The 17,918-nt window shown below is 48.1% G+C and overlaps 4 protein-coding genes across 5 annotated transcripts; 2 read left to right on the forward strand and 2 right to left on the reverse strand.

Annotated features, from left to right (window-relative positions):
- The first annotated feature begins 10 nt into the window (after positions 1-10).
- LOC6500627 lies at positions 11-4,363 on the forward strand. Of its 2 annotated transcripts, XR_001409010.3 has the most exons (9): positions 11-312; positions 497-637; positions 700-830; positions 892-1,302; positions 1,361-1,501; positions 1,562-2,163; positions 2,225-2,510; positions 2,663-2,746; positions 2,856-2,996. XR_001409010.3 is itself a non-coding variant. In XM_001953560.4 (8 exons), exons 1-8 carry the CDS (start codon positions 182-184, stop codon positions 3,563-3,565), a joined length of 2,553 nt encoding a protein of 850 aa, XP_001953596.1. In that variant the 5' UTR covers positions 12-181; the 3' UTR covers positions 3,566-4,363. The 2 variants fall into 2 exon arrangements, 1 of the variants encoding a protein (XP_001953596.1); XM_001953560.4 differs by lacking the exon at positions 2,663-2,746 and having other exon boundaries at positions 12-312; positions 2,856-4,363.
- A 6-nt stretch (positions 4,364-4,369) lies between these two features.
- Positions 4,370-7,654, reverse strand: LOC6499938 (BTB/POZ domain-containing protein KCTD3). The gene is made up of 2 exons (XM_001953561.4): positions 7,291-7,654; positions 4,370-7,211 (listed from the first exon to the last, which is right to left on the reverse strand). The coding sequence occupies exons 1-2, from the start codon at positions 7,350-7,352 to the stop codon at positions 5,054-5,056; spliced, it is 2,220 nt and encodes a 739-aa protein (XP_001953597.1). The 5' UTR covers positions 7,353-7,654; the 3' UTR covers positions 4,370-5,053.
- Positions 7,655-8,034: 380 nt separating this feature from the next.
- LOC6500628 (L-asparaginase 1) lies at positions 8,035-10,154 on the forward strand. The gene is made up of 3 exons (XM_001953562.4): positions 8,035-8,248; positions 8,307-8,518; positions 8,577-10,154. The coding sequence occupies exons 1-3, from the start codon at positions 8,152-8,154 to the stop codon at positions 10,071-10,073; spliced, it is 1,806 nt and encodes a 601-aa protein (XP_001953598.1). The 5' UTR covers positions 8,035-8,151; the 3' UTR covers positions 10,074-10,154.
- Positions 10,155-11,410: 1,256 nt separating this feature from the next.
- On the reverse strand, positions 11,411-16,084 carry LOC6499937 (F-box only protein 11). Its single transcript, XM_001953563.4, has 4 exons — positions 13,258-16,084; positions 13,001-13,181; positions 11,862-12,936; positions 11,411-11,766 (listed from the first exon to the last, which is right to left on the reverse strand). Exons 1-4 carry the CDS (start codon positions 15,427-15,429, stop codon positions 11,637-11,639), a joined length of 3,558 nt encoding a protein of 1,185 aa, XP_001953599.1. The 5' UTR covers positions 15,430-16,084; the 3' UTR covers positions 11,411-11,636.
- Positions 16,085-17,918: the final 1,834 nt, after the last annotated feature.

Raw genomic sequence — 17,918 nt, forward strand, 5'->3', positions numbered from 1 at the left:
GCAGTATCTGTGTGACCGCACTCCAGTTGCATTTCTTGTTGTTGTCTGTTTGGTTTAGTGGTCAGCTACCAACGAAAAAAAATAAAATAATAGCTTAGCTCTGCGAAAAATATTAAATACATAAGTACAGCAGCCAGTGCTGGTGCTAATGGGTACATAGTGCGTATGTACAACCAGCGACATGGGCATGGTGGAGGCCACGACGCTGGAGGCCCACAACTCCTACACGTACCTCCTGGCGACAGTTTGCCTAACGCTCACTTTTATTGTGATGCTCGGAGCGTGTCTGTGCTGTAAAAAACGGATGCCCAAGTAAGTAGCAAGTAGCATCCTTCCCTGCCCCGGATCAGGGCCTGAACCTCGGTCCAAACGGCAGGGCGGTGTTGGCAAGCGAGAGAGTGAAAGTGGGTCTCTCTCTGCCGCCGAGTTCCAGTTGGACGCACCCGTGCCACTAATCACACACTCTCATCACTTCTTTTTTGCACCCTCCACGCAGAAACGACTTAATGGGTGTCGAGGGTATGGTCAAGTTGAAAAATCCCGACGAAGTTGTAGTGGTAACCACTCTAGTTGGAAACAGCGAGTCCCAGGCGGAGCTGAATGCATCCACGGTGTCCAATGCCGATTCAGAAAAGAGGTGATTACGCACACTTTTAGCAAAAAGAAAAGGGCTAATCAATGCTAACCCTTTGTTTTCAGGTCCAGCACTGCTGCTCATCGCAGTTTACCGGACATTCCAGTGGCCGAAAGCAACGATAACGGATCGGAACTTTATGAGACAGTGGCAGACAAGCAACTAGTGAATGCGCGCAACACCCGTAGCCAGAGCCGTAAGTTGCTTCGTGAATCCTAGTCTTCTTAGTCTATTAACATGGTTTCTCCATTTCACAGCGCAACCCAGTATGAAAAAGCAGACCAGCGTGTCCCAGCACAGCTCAATCAGCCAGGCGGATGACGTCAGTTCGCCGTACTCGAGGGTCAAGGGTCTGCCTCATGACTACGCCAAGGTGCGGGGCACCGAACATCCTTATGCGCAGCTTAACGCACCCTCCACCTCCCATACCACCCATCAGGCCTCTTCAGCTGCAGCAGCGGCGGCGGCAGTTGTTGCCGGATCCTCTGGCGATCGTACCTCGCAGCATAGCGAAGGATCCAGAGAGCCGAATGACACTGCACCGGCGCAAGTTGAAATTCCAGCCGCCTCGGCTATAGCCGGCATGATATCGGCCAGCCAAGATCTGCCGTATATGACTCCGCCCATTGCAAACCAGCACTTTAGCGGGGACTCACAGGATTCGTCGAGTAAGCTTAATGGACCTCCGATGATGTCATGGGTATATCTTAATCTACTTATTTGCAGAGGGCTACACAAGCATCAGCGTGCGGGAACCGCTGGCAAATATTTTAGCCCAACAGCCACCAGGAAAGCCGTCTATTAGAAATCCAGCACTGTCACGCGATGTCAATGACTCGCACTACGCGACTGTATCTGACGATTCTGGTGAGTACATTAAGTAATGAAATTTTTGTTGCAATACGTATAATATATTTACTTTTCCAGATGAAACTTATGCAGCTATTGAAGACCCTAACAACCGTCATGTAGTCAATCCCGCCGACATTTACACCAGCGGCTCAGAGACCTACGCACAAATCCAGCCCATGCAGGTCAATCCCATAGTGGTAGCTGTGGAGATCAACAATAGCAGCAGTATTCCGAGCGCCAATACATCCAGTGGACCCAGTGGTGGGATCCACAGACCGATCAGTGGCAGTGGGGGTGGTGGTGGTGCAGATCATGGGATTCCTGTGCCGCCGCCGGTGGATAGTCTGCGGGCTCAGATGCACTCGCGCCAGGCTTCTTCGTCATCCAACAATAGCACCTCCGTGTGCAACCTCGGCTCTCCAAAGCCGGAAAAGCGGCAGGCGAATTCGCCTCTGCCTCCGACACCAAAATCAAGTGGCCAAGCCCACCATCTGCACGCGGGCAGTATAAGCAACTTGACGTCTGGGCGAAATTCTGTCATTTCGGTGATTGAAGCAGGCGGGGATGGTCACGAAGCGGAGCCAACGGAGGGGTCGCCACAGCGCAAGCACAGCAAGAGCCTCAGTCCAACGAAGGAAAGCGAGGGCACCAAAAACATCGAGGGAATGTATGCGAAGGTAATTAGAATGGTATACATTCCCAGCTAAGAGGTTGACTGACCAATTCTTCCTTCTTCAGGTCATCAAGAAACACAAATTCTCGCGCAACTCTCCATCCTCGCAGAACAGCTCGCCCATTCTCACCAGGAAACAGCAGCAAGAATCCTTGGGCGTCAGTCCGCTGGATAGCGCAGCGGCTCAGATAGTAGATGGGCAAAAGGGACGGGGTAGGAGCAACAGCTACTCGGCCAAAGATCACGGCTACGAGACCATTCCAGCCGATGGTCAGTTGATGCACGAGAACCGAAAGTCGGACTGCTATGCCGCTAACATGCTGCAGAAGGAACGCCAACAGGAGGGAGGAGGTGGGCTTACAGATTTTTAAAACCCTTGCGCTAATCGTCCACTAATCTTACTACCTTGGTTCAATTACTAATCCCGGCCTAATGCCTAATCTACCTATCTATCTATGTCTTTCCTTGTCTCTCTCCTCTCAAAATGCCTTCCCAAAAATAAGTTGATATGCCAAAATGAGATATTTCCGTGTTTGTTCAACTTAAACGGCGAAAATTTCGTGAGTTTTTGTTTGGAAGTAGCCGTGGTTAGTATAGTCTTCTGGGAATACCCTATATTTCCGCCATCCACATATATAGAGATTATATTGAAAGCATATGACTAATCCGTTTGCTTTTCTTTTATAAAATTTTCAGCGATTGTCCCGTCCGTGACAATAGCGACGGCAATTGTAGCCAGCGCCAGCACAAAGCACTATGAGACTATTCCTAACCAACCACCCAGCAACCAATCCAGCAACAGTAACAGTAACAGCAACAACGATCCCGGCTACGAACAACTTCATCCTATCCCGCCTATTGTCGAAGACGAGGCTAAGAAGTCCGACTACGATCCCAATTACGAGGTGCTGAAGAGTCGTGCCCACTCGGATGACGGCTACGCCAAAGTGCTGGAGAAGAAGCGACCCCCAGCGTCCGCCGATGCAGCTGGATATAGCACGATCCCGGGTGCAGATGCTAATCATAATTATGCAAGTATTTTAGAGACGAAGGCGGCCGCCGAGACGGATCACTATGCTCGGATAGCGGAAAATGCGGCACTAACCTCCCCAACCACATCCTCCATTTCCACGACTAACTCTGTCTCGCTCAACTCGTCAACGGTTGCCACCAGCACGTCTCAGTATGAATCCCTGACGGGAACGGGCAGCGAAACGGATCCCAATTATGAGTCGGTGTGTTACCTGACGTCCGGAAACACTGCAACTACCAGCAGTGGCATGGAGCCGGCCTACGAGCCGCTGCAAGCAGATTCGGGAACAACCACACAGGCAAGCAGTCCGCTGAGCGGAACCACATCCACGCCCAGCGAGCAGTTACTGGTGGACGACTACTTTCATGTGTAGGCGAAAGCTGGATCTCCCTCCCATAATCCCCTTCCATAATCAGTTTTTTTTGCTTAGCAATTCTTCACGCACATATCATCCATTCGACACACGCATAAAAATAGTAGTTACAAAAATGGCAGTCTTAGATTGCAGAGCAGAGGGTCATTGATCCAGAGAAGAGAAGTGGAAATCCCATTTATCCCATGCGGCAAAGCTTGATATCGGTTCGCCCATTTAGATATAGCTTTAGGTTTAGGTTTAGGTTCACTTTGTGTACAAACTATTTGTATGACCGACGGAGCGACCGATCACGACAACTGCTTCCGAGCGACGGGTGGGTGGGTATAATCGCTCCAAGAATCTAAGAAACTATCCACTCGATTTGATTATTCTATCTCAGTACCAGTGCGTCCTATTTTAGGTAAATTAAAGGAAGGCGGCTCTCTCTTGACACCGCCATTTGTTTAAATTGATAAGCACAGAACGCGCCCAGACGTTGGCAATGATATTTCGAGAAAAAGAGAGTATGGGGACATAGCTACTATATAATATAATAATGTAATAAGATGTATATTATATATATTTTTATATGTTTTGGCGTTTTTGCTGCTTTTTTTACTTTACTGATGTCTGATGTCTGATGTCCGGTATAGGCTTAGGATATACACGAATATACTATAAAACACATACCCACGAGAGAAGGCAAGCCAAGTATTTGTATTTTATAAATGTTAATGGAACACTTCCAAGTATTTAACAACCATCAAGAAACTAAGATAAAATGTTCAATAAATTATTGATGATTCACAAAACGCAGCTCTCTTTTGATATTCTGATATTTGTATAATTAAGTTTATTAATATTGCATATGTATAGTTGTTTACGGGCAACAAGGCGGACCAATGTTGGTATGGGTCGTTCCACCACGACCGATTAATAGAGATATCTAACCCCAGACTAGGTTGGCTAGCGAACAAAGAACTTATTTTTGGACATGCATTTCCCTTGTACTGCTGGTCACGCACCATCCAATCTAATCCAGTTTAGATCTCATGATTATTATGATTGGAGGAAACACCACTCCAGGTGGAACAACTGTTAAGATTTGTGCTAATTATAGATCGCTTGTAAAAGTCTTATACTCTGGTTTACATTGTTTTAACTATGGTTTTTAACTAATTTTCATAATTTTAACTAGAACAAAGGCATTTCTCTTTTTTTTAAAACTAACTGAACGATCCACAACTTCACACATAAAACAAGGGGGTTTGGATAGGAAGGTAATACACATCGAGCACTTAGAATGGAGATTATTTGATTGGGGTAAATGCCGGTGGCTGCAGTGCGTCATAGGCCCTTGCTGAGCCGCGATACCCAGACGTAGAGAAGGGTGCACACGACGAACTGCAGCAATATAAATTGATAGTCGAAGATCAAGCTACACCTGTGAAATGTGAATGAAGAAACGCGCCCGACAAGCGCCGACCAAGCAGCCGCTTCCACGTCTCATTCGTTGTTGTTATCAGCCATCGGGAGGACAGCCGCTGCTGCCGCCACCACTGCCTCGGCTGGAAGGACAGCTGCCACCTGTGGCGGTACAGCCGGTAGCTGGGCAGGAGGTTGCATCTGCATCTGCGCTGCAAGAGCCGGCTCACGATTAAGCAGCGCTATGTTGCTAGCCTTCATCCGGGCGATGGAGGAGGCCAATCCAGAGCCGTTGCCCATAGCTGATAGACACGGCGACATACAAGGTGTTGAGCATGATGAATTGCTGATTTCACACTGGTCAAGTAGGCGGAGAAGCTCATTAGTGTCGGGTCCGCCATTCGTTTTCTGCTGCGGCTCGTCCTTGGAGAGTAGCGACAAGGCCGTGGTCAAGTCCCACATTTGGATGGCGCCATTGCAGTGACCCGTGAGTATAAATCGTGATCCCATGCGCGACGATACCTCGCATTCGTGCACACAGAAAGCGGAAATGGTCGAGCTATCCACCGACCGAATGACGCAAACGCGATCCCCGTTGGAAGCAAGTCGCACGTACAGCTGGTCTGTTTCGGGAACCACTTTTTGAACGAAAATCATGTCATCGTAGTCGCCATACGGCCCGAAATCGTTCCCAGCCGCGTAGCTGTAGCTGGTATCGGTGGCTTCCAGGGAAACAATCTTGAAGGATGCCTCGGGTGTGGAACCTGGCTGGGTGGATAGCATTCCTCGGAAGCGGGTCAGGCTCCAGGTGCGCACATGGTGGTACTCACTGCACACAGACACCAAATACTTTTCAGAGAGCATGACCTTGGTGACTGGGCTCTGATGCACAAAGAAAGTCTCAAAAAGATGCGGCCCATGTCCTGCTGTTTCCGGATGCTGGACGATGATGCGCACCGCGCCCGACTTTGTGCCGTAGGCTATTTCGATCCAATTTCCACTGATGCTGGAGGTCTTAGGAGTAAGATACACGGAGATGGCCGTGATGGGATCCAGGGTGATGTCCTTGTACAGCTCGGTGACCAGCAGGTCGTTGTCCTTCATGCGGAGTGGAAACTTTTGCATGTCGATGTAGTATATGGACCCGTTGTTGCATCCCAGCAGCAGGAATGAGCCAGCCGAGTCGAACGAAAGCACAGGGACCAGGTCTTGGATCTGCCAATGTTGAGTCATGGCGTGCCAGACGCCGATTTTTCCCGACGAAGACAGGGCTACCAGCTGACTGCCGATGAAGAACAAGTACTCCACCCTCACGTTTAGGTTAAAGGTTCCGATGTCCGTCTTTTGACCGCCATCCTGAATGCTCCACAAGCGGATCTGGCTGCCGTACGAAATGGCTACCATCTTGCTGGGTATTGGCTCTGCTGTAGATGTGTTGACCTTCGAGTTAATGGCAATCCGCTCGATAGTGGCGTCGATGTGAGGCGACGTGAAGACCTGCTGCCAGCCATTGGAATCCTTGACTCGATAGCAGGTCACAAAATGAGCGTAGGCCACGGCAATCCAGTTCTGGTGCGCCTTTATTATCTGCACCCGCATCGGGTCCACCCAGTGGGAGCTCTGGGTGGGACTGAAGACCAGTCCCACTTCGTTCCGAAAGACCTTGTTTAAATCTGCCGACGAATTACGTGAGTGTCGCATGAAGTCCATTGAAGGGTTCCTCGAGTGTAACATGGGAGCTGGTGCATTTGATCCAGCACCGCTGCTGCCAGTGCGACCCAAACGCAAATCCCACGAAGAGTTTCGCGAGTGGGAGGAACGCGACGGTTCCGGAACTCGCACCATGGATCCTGGTCGACTTGACGAAGTAGAGGGCTGCTGCTCATCATTGGCTGCTGTCGGCACAGTCTCGTTGGAGGGCATTGCCGGTGCAGCCAGGAATCCGTAAAACAGGACATCGCCGCAGGACGAATGGTTGAGGTCCTCGCAGAGGGCCAGGCGTTTGGTCAGAGGTGTGATACCATAGTACTCTGCCTCGTGCCGCAGAGCCCGAATCTCACAGTTCTTAATGTCGATGTCCTTGGTCCTCAGGTAATTGAGGATTATGGAAAACAGCGTCGGATCACGGTCGATGAAGATGGCGTTGTGCTCATCCCTCAGGCTGGATATCCGCCCGCTGAGCAGGGCCGTGAAGAAGGTGTCCGGGATCCACGTAAGCGTTTGTCGCGACGTCGAAAAGCTACGGGGGGCGAGAAGGAGATTGCATGCGTCATCATCCGTAGCTGCAGTAGTCGTGTAAACTAGTTCTTTGTTCTTACCGTTGCCCGCCTACGTTGAGGTTGACCAGGTCGCTGCTGGCCGAGTGCATAAAGTAGGACATGGCGCTCCGATCCCCCCGGGGATCGGACGGGGCCCGCCGACCTCTCTAAATATGCCTATTTGTGTGGCTTCTTCTGTGTTCCAGCACTCCAGCGAGCTACGACGCTTCTGCTTCTGCGACTGTGTCCGCGGAAGCACTGGCAGCCACCAACTTAATAGTCGCCGAGATAACTCTAGATTCCGTGCCCGGGCCCACTTGACGCGCTGCGGGGGTGCAATTTATTCGTTTAATGCTCTCTGCTGGGGTATTTATTTATTTATTATTTGTTGCACTGCACTCTGAAACTAGGGATGGGCGATTAGTACTTTATTACGCAGTCACGCAGAAGGTCACAAATCACGGTTTGGCAAGTGGGCTGGAAAAAATACTTTTAAAATATTTCAAACTTTGAATACAAAGTTCTTTACTGTTCAATAATAATAGAAAATATTTAAGATATATTTTTATTTTCTATTAATTTATATTTCAAATAAAACTATTTAAAATTTACCACCTCCATTTTCATAAAGTTTTGTCAGAATGGCCACACTATTTTAACAACGGGTTTTTTTATGTGGCGGGAATTTAAATATTTTCAAATCATCAATTTTCAGTGTGATTGGAAGTTGTTGAGAAGTTTATGGCTGAATAAGGTAATAAAAAAACAATTGTAAAAATGAGGTTTCGCTATCTGTCACTTTCATAAATGAACAATTTTTTGACAGTTCAGTGTAGAGCTTAGGCTCTGCTGCTTTGAGCTAAAAATTCGAAATTTATCAAAATTTTTTGTGGTTAGTCGCAATCCTTGGCATCTCGCAAAATGGCCGAGAGATGCTGTACATGCCGCAAGAAAGAGGCCCGTGTCCATGTCATCTTCGTGGGAGGAACAATTGGAATGACAAGAAATGAAAAAGGAGGTGAGTGTAGTTGTATACCGATCTTATCAACTAATAGTGATCATTAATCCTTAATCAGAATTGGTTTGTGTACCCAAAATTTTTTGTCAACGGCTTAACGAATTCCCAACCTGCAACGACAAAAAATATGAAGTGGAACATTTCTCAGCTTTGCCGCTGCTTCCAGATTTGCCATATCGTGTTCTTTACGATGTTCTTGAGTTTAATCCATTGTTAGATTCCAGTTGTATGGGTATAGGGGACTGGCAGAAGATAGCCAAGGAGGTGGCCGTAAGTATTCCCAACTAGCTATCCCTACACATAATATAATTATTTTTCAAATCTCTAGAAAAACATGTGTTCTTACGATGGCTTTGTTATTCTTCACGGCACGGATACCCTTGCATATACGGCCTCTGCACTTGCATTTATGCTGGAAAACCTGAATAAGCCCGTAGTGGTTACAGGTGCTCAGATTTCGATCTTCGATCCCCGGTCCGACGGGAGGGACAACTTCTTGGGTTCCCTCCTCATCGCCGGTAATTTCAACATACCCGAAGTGGTGGTTTTCTTCGGCAACAAGCTTATGCGTGGCTGTCGCACCACAAAAGTCAACTCTGACTCCTTCCACGCCCTCGACTCGCCCAATCTGCCACCGCTGGGAAAGATGAATGTTAAGGTTGAGATCAATAGTCGCCAAATCTTCCGGCCGTGTACGGTTAACAGGTTTTCACTGTTTAGCGATTTCGAACCTAATGTAGCCATGATTCGCATCTATCCGGGAATAACAGCTTCCAATTTAAAGGAATCTTTGAAGGAACCGATTAAGGGAGCGGTACTTCAGACGTATGGTGCCGGAAACTTTCCTAGGTGTCGCGAGGAATTGTTGGATGAGCTTCGAGAAGCTATTCTCAGGGAGGTCATCATTGTAAACATCACCCAGTGTTCCGCTGGCATGGTCAGCTCCGCTTATGCGACGGGCTCTGTGCTGTCGGAAATAGGTGTGATCTCAGGCTATGATATGACCCAGGAGGCCGCCTTCACCAAGCTGGCTTATGTGTTGGCCAAACCGGAATGGAATCTGGCCAACAAGAAAAAGGTATTATTGCTGAGCCTGCGCGGCGAGCTTACTACCAATAAGATACCCAAAATAAACGACATCGACCTTATCGAGGGTGTGGCCCGCACCCTGCACATGTCTTTGGACTTGGAGAAGGAGCAAATGTGTTCTACGTTCTATCCAGCATTGGTGGCCGCCGCCGTTACCCAGGGCGACACCCAAAAAATGAGCGATCTCAAGCAGTACGGGGCGGATCTGTGCGACAGGAACGCGGATGGGCGCACTGCCCTCCACCTGGCCTGTTACCTGGGAAAGCTCAATTGTGTGTGTTATCTAATATCAGCCGGGTGTCCCTTGAACGTGCAGGATCGCTTCAATCGGACTCCGCTCCACGAGGCCATTGACACGGACAACCACGAAGTCATCCAGGCACTATTAAAGAACGGAGCCAAACTGTGTGATCCTCCGCTGGTGCAAGCGGAGCTGCTGCGTGCCCTGACCGAACGGGGAAAAGTGAAGCGACTGGAATCGTTCCGACTGGCCGGGGCTGATGTGACGCTAGCCGATCGCACAGGTCGCACGGCACTGCACTACGCCTGCCAGTTGGGAATCCACGAAGTGGTGGAGTACTTGCTACCGTACTATAAGAATCCGCTGTTGAAAGACGAACTGGGCATGTCCCCCATGGACTACGCCAAGGCGGCCAATCACGAGCACATCGTCACCCTGCTGCGGTACAAGGAGAACGAAAAGAAGAACGAGGATCCGTGTTCGTGTGCTAATTAAAATAAATAGATTAACAACACAGCCAAGTTATTCCACAAATTAAATATATCTTAGACGCCATATTTTTTGTCAAATTTCAAATATTATTAGCTTATTCCTTGTGTATATATAAGTTTGTATAATAATTAGTGGTTTGTCCAAGTCAAGGGCGACGACGTTATTAGCTTGCATAGTAACACATTAAAATCAATCTCTACATAGTATAGTCGTATATATATATATATATCGTAATGTATGGATATAGTTGGGTGTCATGTTTAAATCAAAAACAGTACACTCGATGCTTGAATATTTCAATATAGTATGCTGTATATATGTTATGGGGTTATTTGATCCGCAAAGCGAATAGTGAGTGACCTACAAAAAATAACCTTTAAGAGACGAGGCAAAAAAAAATGTATATATCTGATAAACAGGCAAACAAACATAAATAAATATGTTAGGCAATAAAAAAACAAAAAAATACTTATTTCACACACAGTTATTGAATAATGTTATATATGCATAGTTATTGGGGATTTTCGCTTTGAATTCGCTTAGGCCTACACTACAGAGACTTAAATTATAAATGATTTGCATAATTCGAATACTCGGCCCGTAGACAAATTAAATACTAAACTGATTCTCAACTTACATGGCTAAAATGACACATGGCTTTTGTTTGATGCTATTTTTTTCTTGTGTACGTTTGAGCTACAAAATTTGTTCTACAACATTTAGACATGAAATATTGCTTGGGTTTTACGCGTGGTAAAGGCTTTTTTGATTTTGTATCTTGTCCGTGTGCTGCTTTCCATTACAATTTGCATATATTCGCTTGGTTATTATTTTTGTTAAGTTTTTAATGTTAAGTTGTTTCACTAATTCATAAGTTGTTTGAAGCATTGGCTGCCGCTAATCTAATTTGTTAATACTTAGAATTGCTTTCTTCGAATTGTTGTTAGTCAACAGTGGCCGTGACAATGACACACGCTCAACTGTGTATATCTCATTTAATATCTACGGCTTAATGTTAACTTTATGTTAATTGATGTAATTTTAAAATCCCTACTAGTCTAAATTACAAAAATTGTTCTTCACTGGGGCTCGAGAGGATCCACCTCTCGATAGGATCCTCCTCCTTCGTTAACAACATTTCGTCGTATAAACAAATGCATTGTGTAATAAAATTGGTTATCATCTTCCATTCAGCTTATTCGTTCGTTGTGACATAAATCGAAAATGAAAACATTTAAATTTTCTTCTCTACGAATTCATCTTTCCATGGTCAGTTAAAAATCGTAAATTTTTCGTGTGAGTTTCTTTTTAAACTAAATTGCACATTGAGTTGAATTTTGAACGCAAGAATAGTTGGTTATTATTTACATACAATTAATTGTATTATTGTTTTTTCTTGGTTTTTTTGTTTGTTTGTTTTTTTTTTTTTAGTTTTTGTTTTTGAATATTTACAGCAACATGTGAGATGTGCGACTGAGAATTGAGAGCTGGCCTTTGAAACTTAAATTAATATATTATATGTATAGCTTAGGGTAGTATTGTGATCCAGATGCTGTCTGCGGTCCCCTAGTTGACCATTAGAGTGTGCGATTCCATGGGTGCCGCGGAGTCATAGAGTGTGTCTGTGTCCTGTGTGGGCTCACCTTGCAGTTGACACTGATTGGACAGGGTGCCAGCACCGCAGTCGCAAAAGAATCTAAAATTTGAATTGCAAATCGTTTAAATTTTATTTCTAATTTTATTTTTATGAAAATTACATTAAACGAACAACTGTTTTTGGGAGAAACTTACCGGTCGTGTCGTATAAACTCCACGTCATGGCCAGCATGACAATTCTTGATGCAGTTCACGCAGATGGCGTTGCGGTCGGTTGTGTTGCAGGTCTGGCAGCGATAGAAGTCGTGCATGGGGAAGGAGGTGTAGCTGCTGATCTTGTACAGGCACTGACCACTGGAGACTGCCTTCTCCACCTCGTCCTCGTTGTTGAAGATGTTGTTGCCGCGGGTTATTGGCTGGACACCGCTGGCCAGGCACAAGCCACCAAACTTGTTCTTGAAAATTTGATTATGTTCCAGCGTGGCAGTGGCATTATTGGTGATCTCCACCCCGGCTGCCTGCCCGTCGTATATGCGATTGCGCCGCAGGATCGGATGAGACTGCGTCGAGATGAGAACTCCGGCCTGAGTGTTTCGGAAAATGTCATTTTCCTCGAGAATGCCCTTGCCGCCGTTGAAGATGCAGATGCCGCCATCCCGGCCATCGTAGATCTTGTTCCTTTTCAACGTTGGATTCGAGTCGGTTTTGATCCACACTCCCGCCATGGCGTTGTCGAAGATCTCGTTTTGCTCGAGAAGCCCAAGACCGCCGTTGTAGACAAGGACTCCGCCGTTCTGACCACCCCAAATCTTGTTGCCCCGTATCACAGGATTACTGCCAGTACGGATCTGCACACCGGAGTACAGGTGATTGAAGATGTCGTTGTCCTCGAGCTTGCCGTGTCCGTTGTCGTAGAAATAGACACCAACCTGCTTGCCCGAGTGGATACGATTGCGCCGCAACACCGGCGTGCTGCCCGTCGTGATCCACACACCAGCCAGCGTATTGGAATACACTTCGTTCTCTTCAATCAGTCCCTGGCCCTTCTCGTGCACATAGATCCCGCCGTGCTGGCCATGGTGAATCTTGTTGTGCCTTACAATAGGATCGCTGTTGGTGCGGATCTGAATCCCGGCTAGCGCATTGCCGTATATGTTGTTGTGCTCGATCAGTCCGCGACCCTCCCCAAATATGTATACTCCGCCCTGGTGGCCGTTGTATATTTCATTTTTGCGGATGGTTGGGTTACTGTTGGATGTTATCCACACACCTTAAAGATAAAAAAGTTGTTTTTTTTATTAAAAGTTTATGGCTTTTGCAAGCAACTCCCTTACCTGCAAAATTATTCGAATGAATCCGATTTTCAATGAACTGACCGAGCCCATTCTCATGAACGTAGATGCCGCCGGTCTGTCCATGATGGATTTCGCACTTTACGACAGTGGGATTGGCTCCGGCCTTGACTTCGAAGCCGGCAATACGATTGTTGTGGATGTCATTCTTCTCAAAGTAGCCCTAGAAACATGAACCAGATTTCGTTTAGGAATGCATAAGAATAAAATACTATTTTTAAATCCGGAGAGCTACTCACCATTCCATTTTCAAAGGTGAATATACCCACGTCCCGACCGTGGTGGATGTGGTTCTCCCGCATAATGGGGCTGGCGAAGTTCTTCACCCAAATACCGGCCAGGGCATTCCGACTAATCTCATTGTGCTCGTAGGTGCCTTGGGCGTAGTCGGTGACATAGAGGCCCACGTTCTCGCAGTCGCTTATGTCGCAGTTCCGGATGACAGGATTGGCGTTCACGCCGCCCACGCACACAGCTGCACCCACCACCGAGGTGGATCGGATGATGCAATTGTCCACAGTGGGCGAGCAGTTCTCGCCAATGTCCAGGCAGTAGTGCTTGTGATGCGACACCGTCGAGGTTACTTCCGGCGAGAACTTGAGAGTTAGGTAGCCCACGTATGCGTACTTGGCCCCTTCCACGAACATCACCGTGGAGCCGGCCTCCCTTTCAAGGATCACGGACTCTGCCACGTTGCCGGGAGCAGCTCCAACGAGTGCCACATCAGAATCAATGAACAGATACTCCCCCTTGTAGTGGCCGGCGTGGAGGAATATCAGCGGTCCGGGATGCTCGGTGGGGGCTACTTGCTCCTCGTAGATGTTGACAAGCGCATTAACACTGGCTCCGCCACCAGATCCGTTGCTACCAGCAGAGGCACTGGTATTCGAAAGCCCAGCAGACACATTGCCGGCGCCAGCACCGGCCGATGCGAAGGCTCCAGCGGCAGCCCGATCTTCTGGGTAGTCCAGAGCCGCCTGGATAGTGTTGAAAAAGACGATGCTGCGACCGGAGCTGCGGCGCTCTTGGTAGCCCGGACGGACATGCACGCCACGGTAAAGCTGCCGGAAGCTCTCCTTCCACGGATTGGCGTACTCCGACTCCTCTGGCTTCTCGAAGACGAACTTGCACAACTCTGGGTTGAAGAGCGGCAGGTCGTACTCAAAGACGGACTGATAGAGCCTCTTCCACAGCTCGGTGTCGTTGGCAATGGTATTGAATCGCTTGCAGACGAGCGCCAGGCGGCACAGGTCCTGCTCCATCAGGTAGGAGAATATGGCCAGCAACACCTCGTCGGGCAGCTCGTACTGAAGGTACTGGGCCGCCGTTGGGGCACATCCTGCGCTTCCAGCTGCCGATGTACCTGCTCCGGAAGCCTCACCCGACGCCCCACCGGCCGTGGCACCCATTTCCCCGCTCTGGGTGTAGAGGCGGCGAGACCGCTTTCGGGCGGGCAGCATGTAGTTATTGTCCTCGATGGCAGCTCCCACGGGCAGGGCCCCGCAGTGCTGTTGCGGCACTGAGCTGTGAACATTTGGCGGCTGCGCCAGGGTGGCTCCAGTGGTGGGAGCGTTGTTCACGGGGAAGGTGGCACTAGTCGATGGCGCCTGAACATTGGCCGATGAGGCCGAGGAGCTGGAGCTAGACGACGACGAGGATCCGGACGATGACGACGACGTTGAGGAGGACGACGAGGAGCTAGAGGGCGAGGCGCCGGGATTCACCAGCGGCGGTGAACTGCTCGAGGGCCCGACGAGCACGGCTGTCGAGGAGGAGCTCCCCCACTGCTCATGGCTGCTGGAGGAGATCTTGCGGCGCAAGTCGTACGGGCTCTGGTGACTACTGGAGGCAGAAACTGCCGAAGAAGCTGCTGCTGCTGCTGCGGCAGCGGCTGCGGAGGTGGACGCCGTACTAGATCCGGCAGTGGCTGTGGCGCAGGTGGACTTGGAAGATGATGAAACTGGCGGGGTGGAACTGGCTGCTCCACTGCTGCCGGCGCCCGAATTCTCCGTGGTGTCCATCATTTGAAGGGCGTTATAAACAATGGCTGCCAATCCCGAGGAGCTTGCTCCTGCTGCAGCACCAGCACTGGCATTGCTACTGCTCCCTTGCCCACTGTCGAAGTATTCCGATGAACCTGAGGCGACGGCAGGGGCAGGTGGAGCCGCTGCCGCAGTTCCGGCTGCCGCACTGCTGCTGCTGCTGCTGGAGGAGGAGGTGGCATTGCTGGAACCGCTGGCACCAGATGTGCTGGGTCCAGACCCGGCTCCGGCCGCGGCGGATACATTCTGCTGCAGCATGGGATCCATTATGTTGCCCGACGGCCGGTTGGGCATGGCGATCCGGTTGGCTCCTTTCCGACGGGAGCGGCGCACGTAGGTGCGCGATGAGGTGAACGAGGCACTCGGCATTGTCTCTTTATTTAGTCCCTGATCCCGGTGAGTGAGTTTTACGCTTGAGACGATGACTTTTCACGGTTTTCCAACCCCATATGCACACGCATACACACACAAGCAATACCACACACACACATGCACGGGGTTTTTACGACGAGTTTTCGTTCCCTTCACTATTGGGATCGCGGAAGGCACTGGGCACTGGATCAGAGTGTCTTATCCGTGGATTTCTTCTATTTCCGGACTCCGGGGCACTCCATTTGTTTCCGTATGTCTGTCTGCTGCACGCTTATTGCAAGTGTACGCGCGTGTATGTGTGTCTTTTTCGGGGTTTCTATCCTTTGTTTCCCCTTTGTTTTGTTTTTTTTTTTGGTTAGAGACACACTGGGAAGCTGCCGTCTCGCTCTCTCATTGTCAATGAGTACAACAAAGCAAAAAGTCTTTTTCGCAGTTCCACTTTGGGCTCTCTTTCTATGCTTTCGCAGCTCGAAAAGCGATTTTTCGATGCTCCAAGGCACGCTTCACAGAAGCTAATTGCACTAGACACAAATTTTACGCGATTTTTAGGCGAAAATATTAAAAAATTAGGAGACTATTAATCCGAGAGCCATCTGCTTTCTGGTATTTTAATAGTCTACCGCAGCGCCATCTGCATTCGGTATTTTCTTACTGTTATCTGAAAATTTCCCCTAAATTTCCCTTGAGCAAACGATATTTCGATTTATCGATAATATTTATCGTTGATGTTTGGAAACGACAAATTTTTTTAAATTATAAAAAGATAAGATATATTTTCAACTCTTATACAAGCTAGGATATGTGTTTTTGCAAATATATTTGAAATGTGCGCTCTATTTAGTAACATTATTTTCATCCACAGGTTGGGACGATTTATAAAAAACAGTCTGGCAGCTCTGTAGACCGTTACATAAAATAATTTGAATTTATATTTAAATATAGGAATTCGTGTGTAATAGTTTGATTGTCAGAGGAAAATAGAATGGCTTTGACCCATGAACCTGCTCAGCTGACACACTGCAATATTTCGAGAAATCCTGGCAGCCATCAACATGCATGCAAGGCCTTTGGCTGCTGCCAAGGGAATATTAAGGTCGCACCCACGCCCCCTTGCCGACAGCCCCTTTAGGCCAACGCTTTGGTAGTTGGTAGTTGAGTAGTAGTGACTTTGGCTGTTTCGGCTGTTTGTCATTGTCATTTTGCGCCATGTTTTGACTGCTTCATTCAATGCCCAAGCATTGAACTTCGAAACACGCGATCTTCCCGAGCATTTAGCTTTGGCATCGAATGCGTTTCCGCAGCGAGAACTTTTCTGCTAAGAACTGAATGCAAATCCACACGTGCCAAGTTCATAGTCGGGTAATTGAAAGTCTTCACGCCATTTCATAGCCATTCCATAGTTGAATTCCATTTCCCAGTGGCAGCTGTGCAAACAAATAATCCACAGCCAGCATGTTTTGGTGATGACATTATTTTGTCATGAAAATTATAACTACACTGTTGAAATAAATTTGATAAAATAGGGGGTGAATCATTTTTATTAATTATTAGATTACCATTTGAATAAGTACTTGTAAAGTATCCTATGTGATACCCATAGTCCTGGCATAGTCCTTGCATAGCTTGTCTAGATTTTTTGCTTGTTTTCTGTTTTCGCACTAGCTCCTTTGAGTATTGTTCTGGTCTGCGCTTTGTGGTCCCCCATTTAGGGGGCATTATGCCGCCTCTTCGTCCTCGCCTCGCCTCTCCGGCGTTAAATGATAATGGCGTATTCGCATCCCTTTCTCCCAGTGAAGAGGGCGGTAAGGTGGTGGCGGAGGAGGGGGTTGAAGGGCACTGGCCATATGTTCTCGGGGGCCTGATGCCCGCCCGATACAAGCCACCGTCCGTCCCGTCCGTCCCAGCCCGCTGACCTCAATAATAATTTCGTCTAATTGCTTCGTAATTATGCCGCGCACATGCTTTTCTTGATTCGCCCGTTGTTGGTAATTCACGTCGCCCAGCCCCTCCTTGCAGTTCCCTTTCCTATCTTTCCTTGTGCGTGCTTTCCTCTTCGCTCGAGGATGTGCTTGGATGTGCTGGTGCTCCTCCAAGTGGGTGGGTGGTTGCTCCTGGCCTAGATGATGAGGGTGTATGTGTGTGGTGGTCCGCTCGGCGTCGGCCATTTTGGCCATGTTATTATTTGTCTCTTTTGTTTTGCGCAATTTTTCGTCATTTGCTTCATTTTCTGTAATTAGAGGCATTTAACTTTTTGCCGTTTTGCCTCTTTCCGATTTGCTTTCATTATTCATGCGACCGCGGCCCATTCACAATTCGCATTCAGGACAGCCGCCGGGCCAAAAAGGACACCCGACACTCAACGCTCGTGGGTATTACCTGCGGTCGCGGTTTTTTCAAATAAAATAAAAAACACATTCCCAGGGATATGAAACCAGACGTCGATTTTAATATTTTAATAAAGACAGTTAAAGGGGGTATAATTGTAT

This window comes from Drosophila ananassae, chromosome 2L (assembly GCF_017639315.1).
Source record: "Drosophila ananassae strain 14024-0371.13 chromosome 2L, ASM1763931v2, whole genome shotgun sequence".
Taxonomy (NCBI): Eukaryota; Metazoa; Arthropoda; class Insecta; order Diptera; family Drosophilidae; genus Drosophila; species Drosophila ananassae.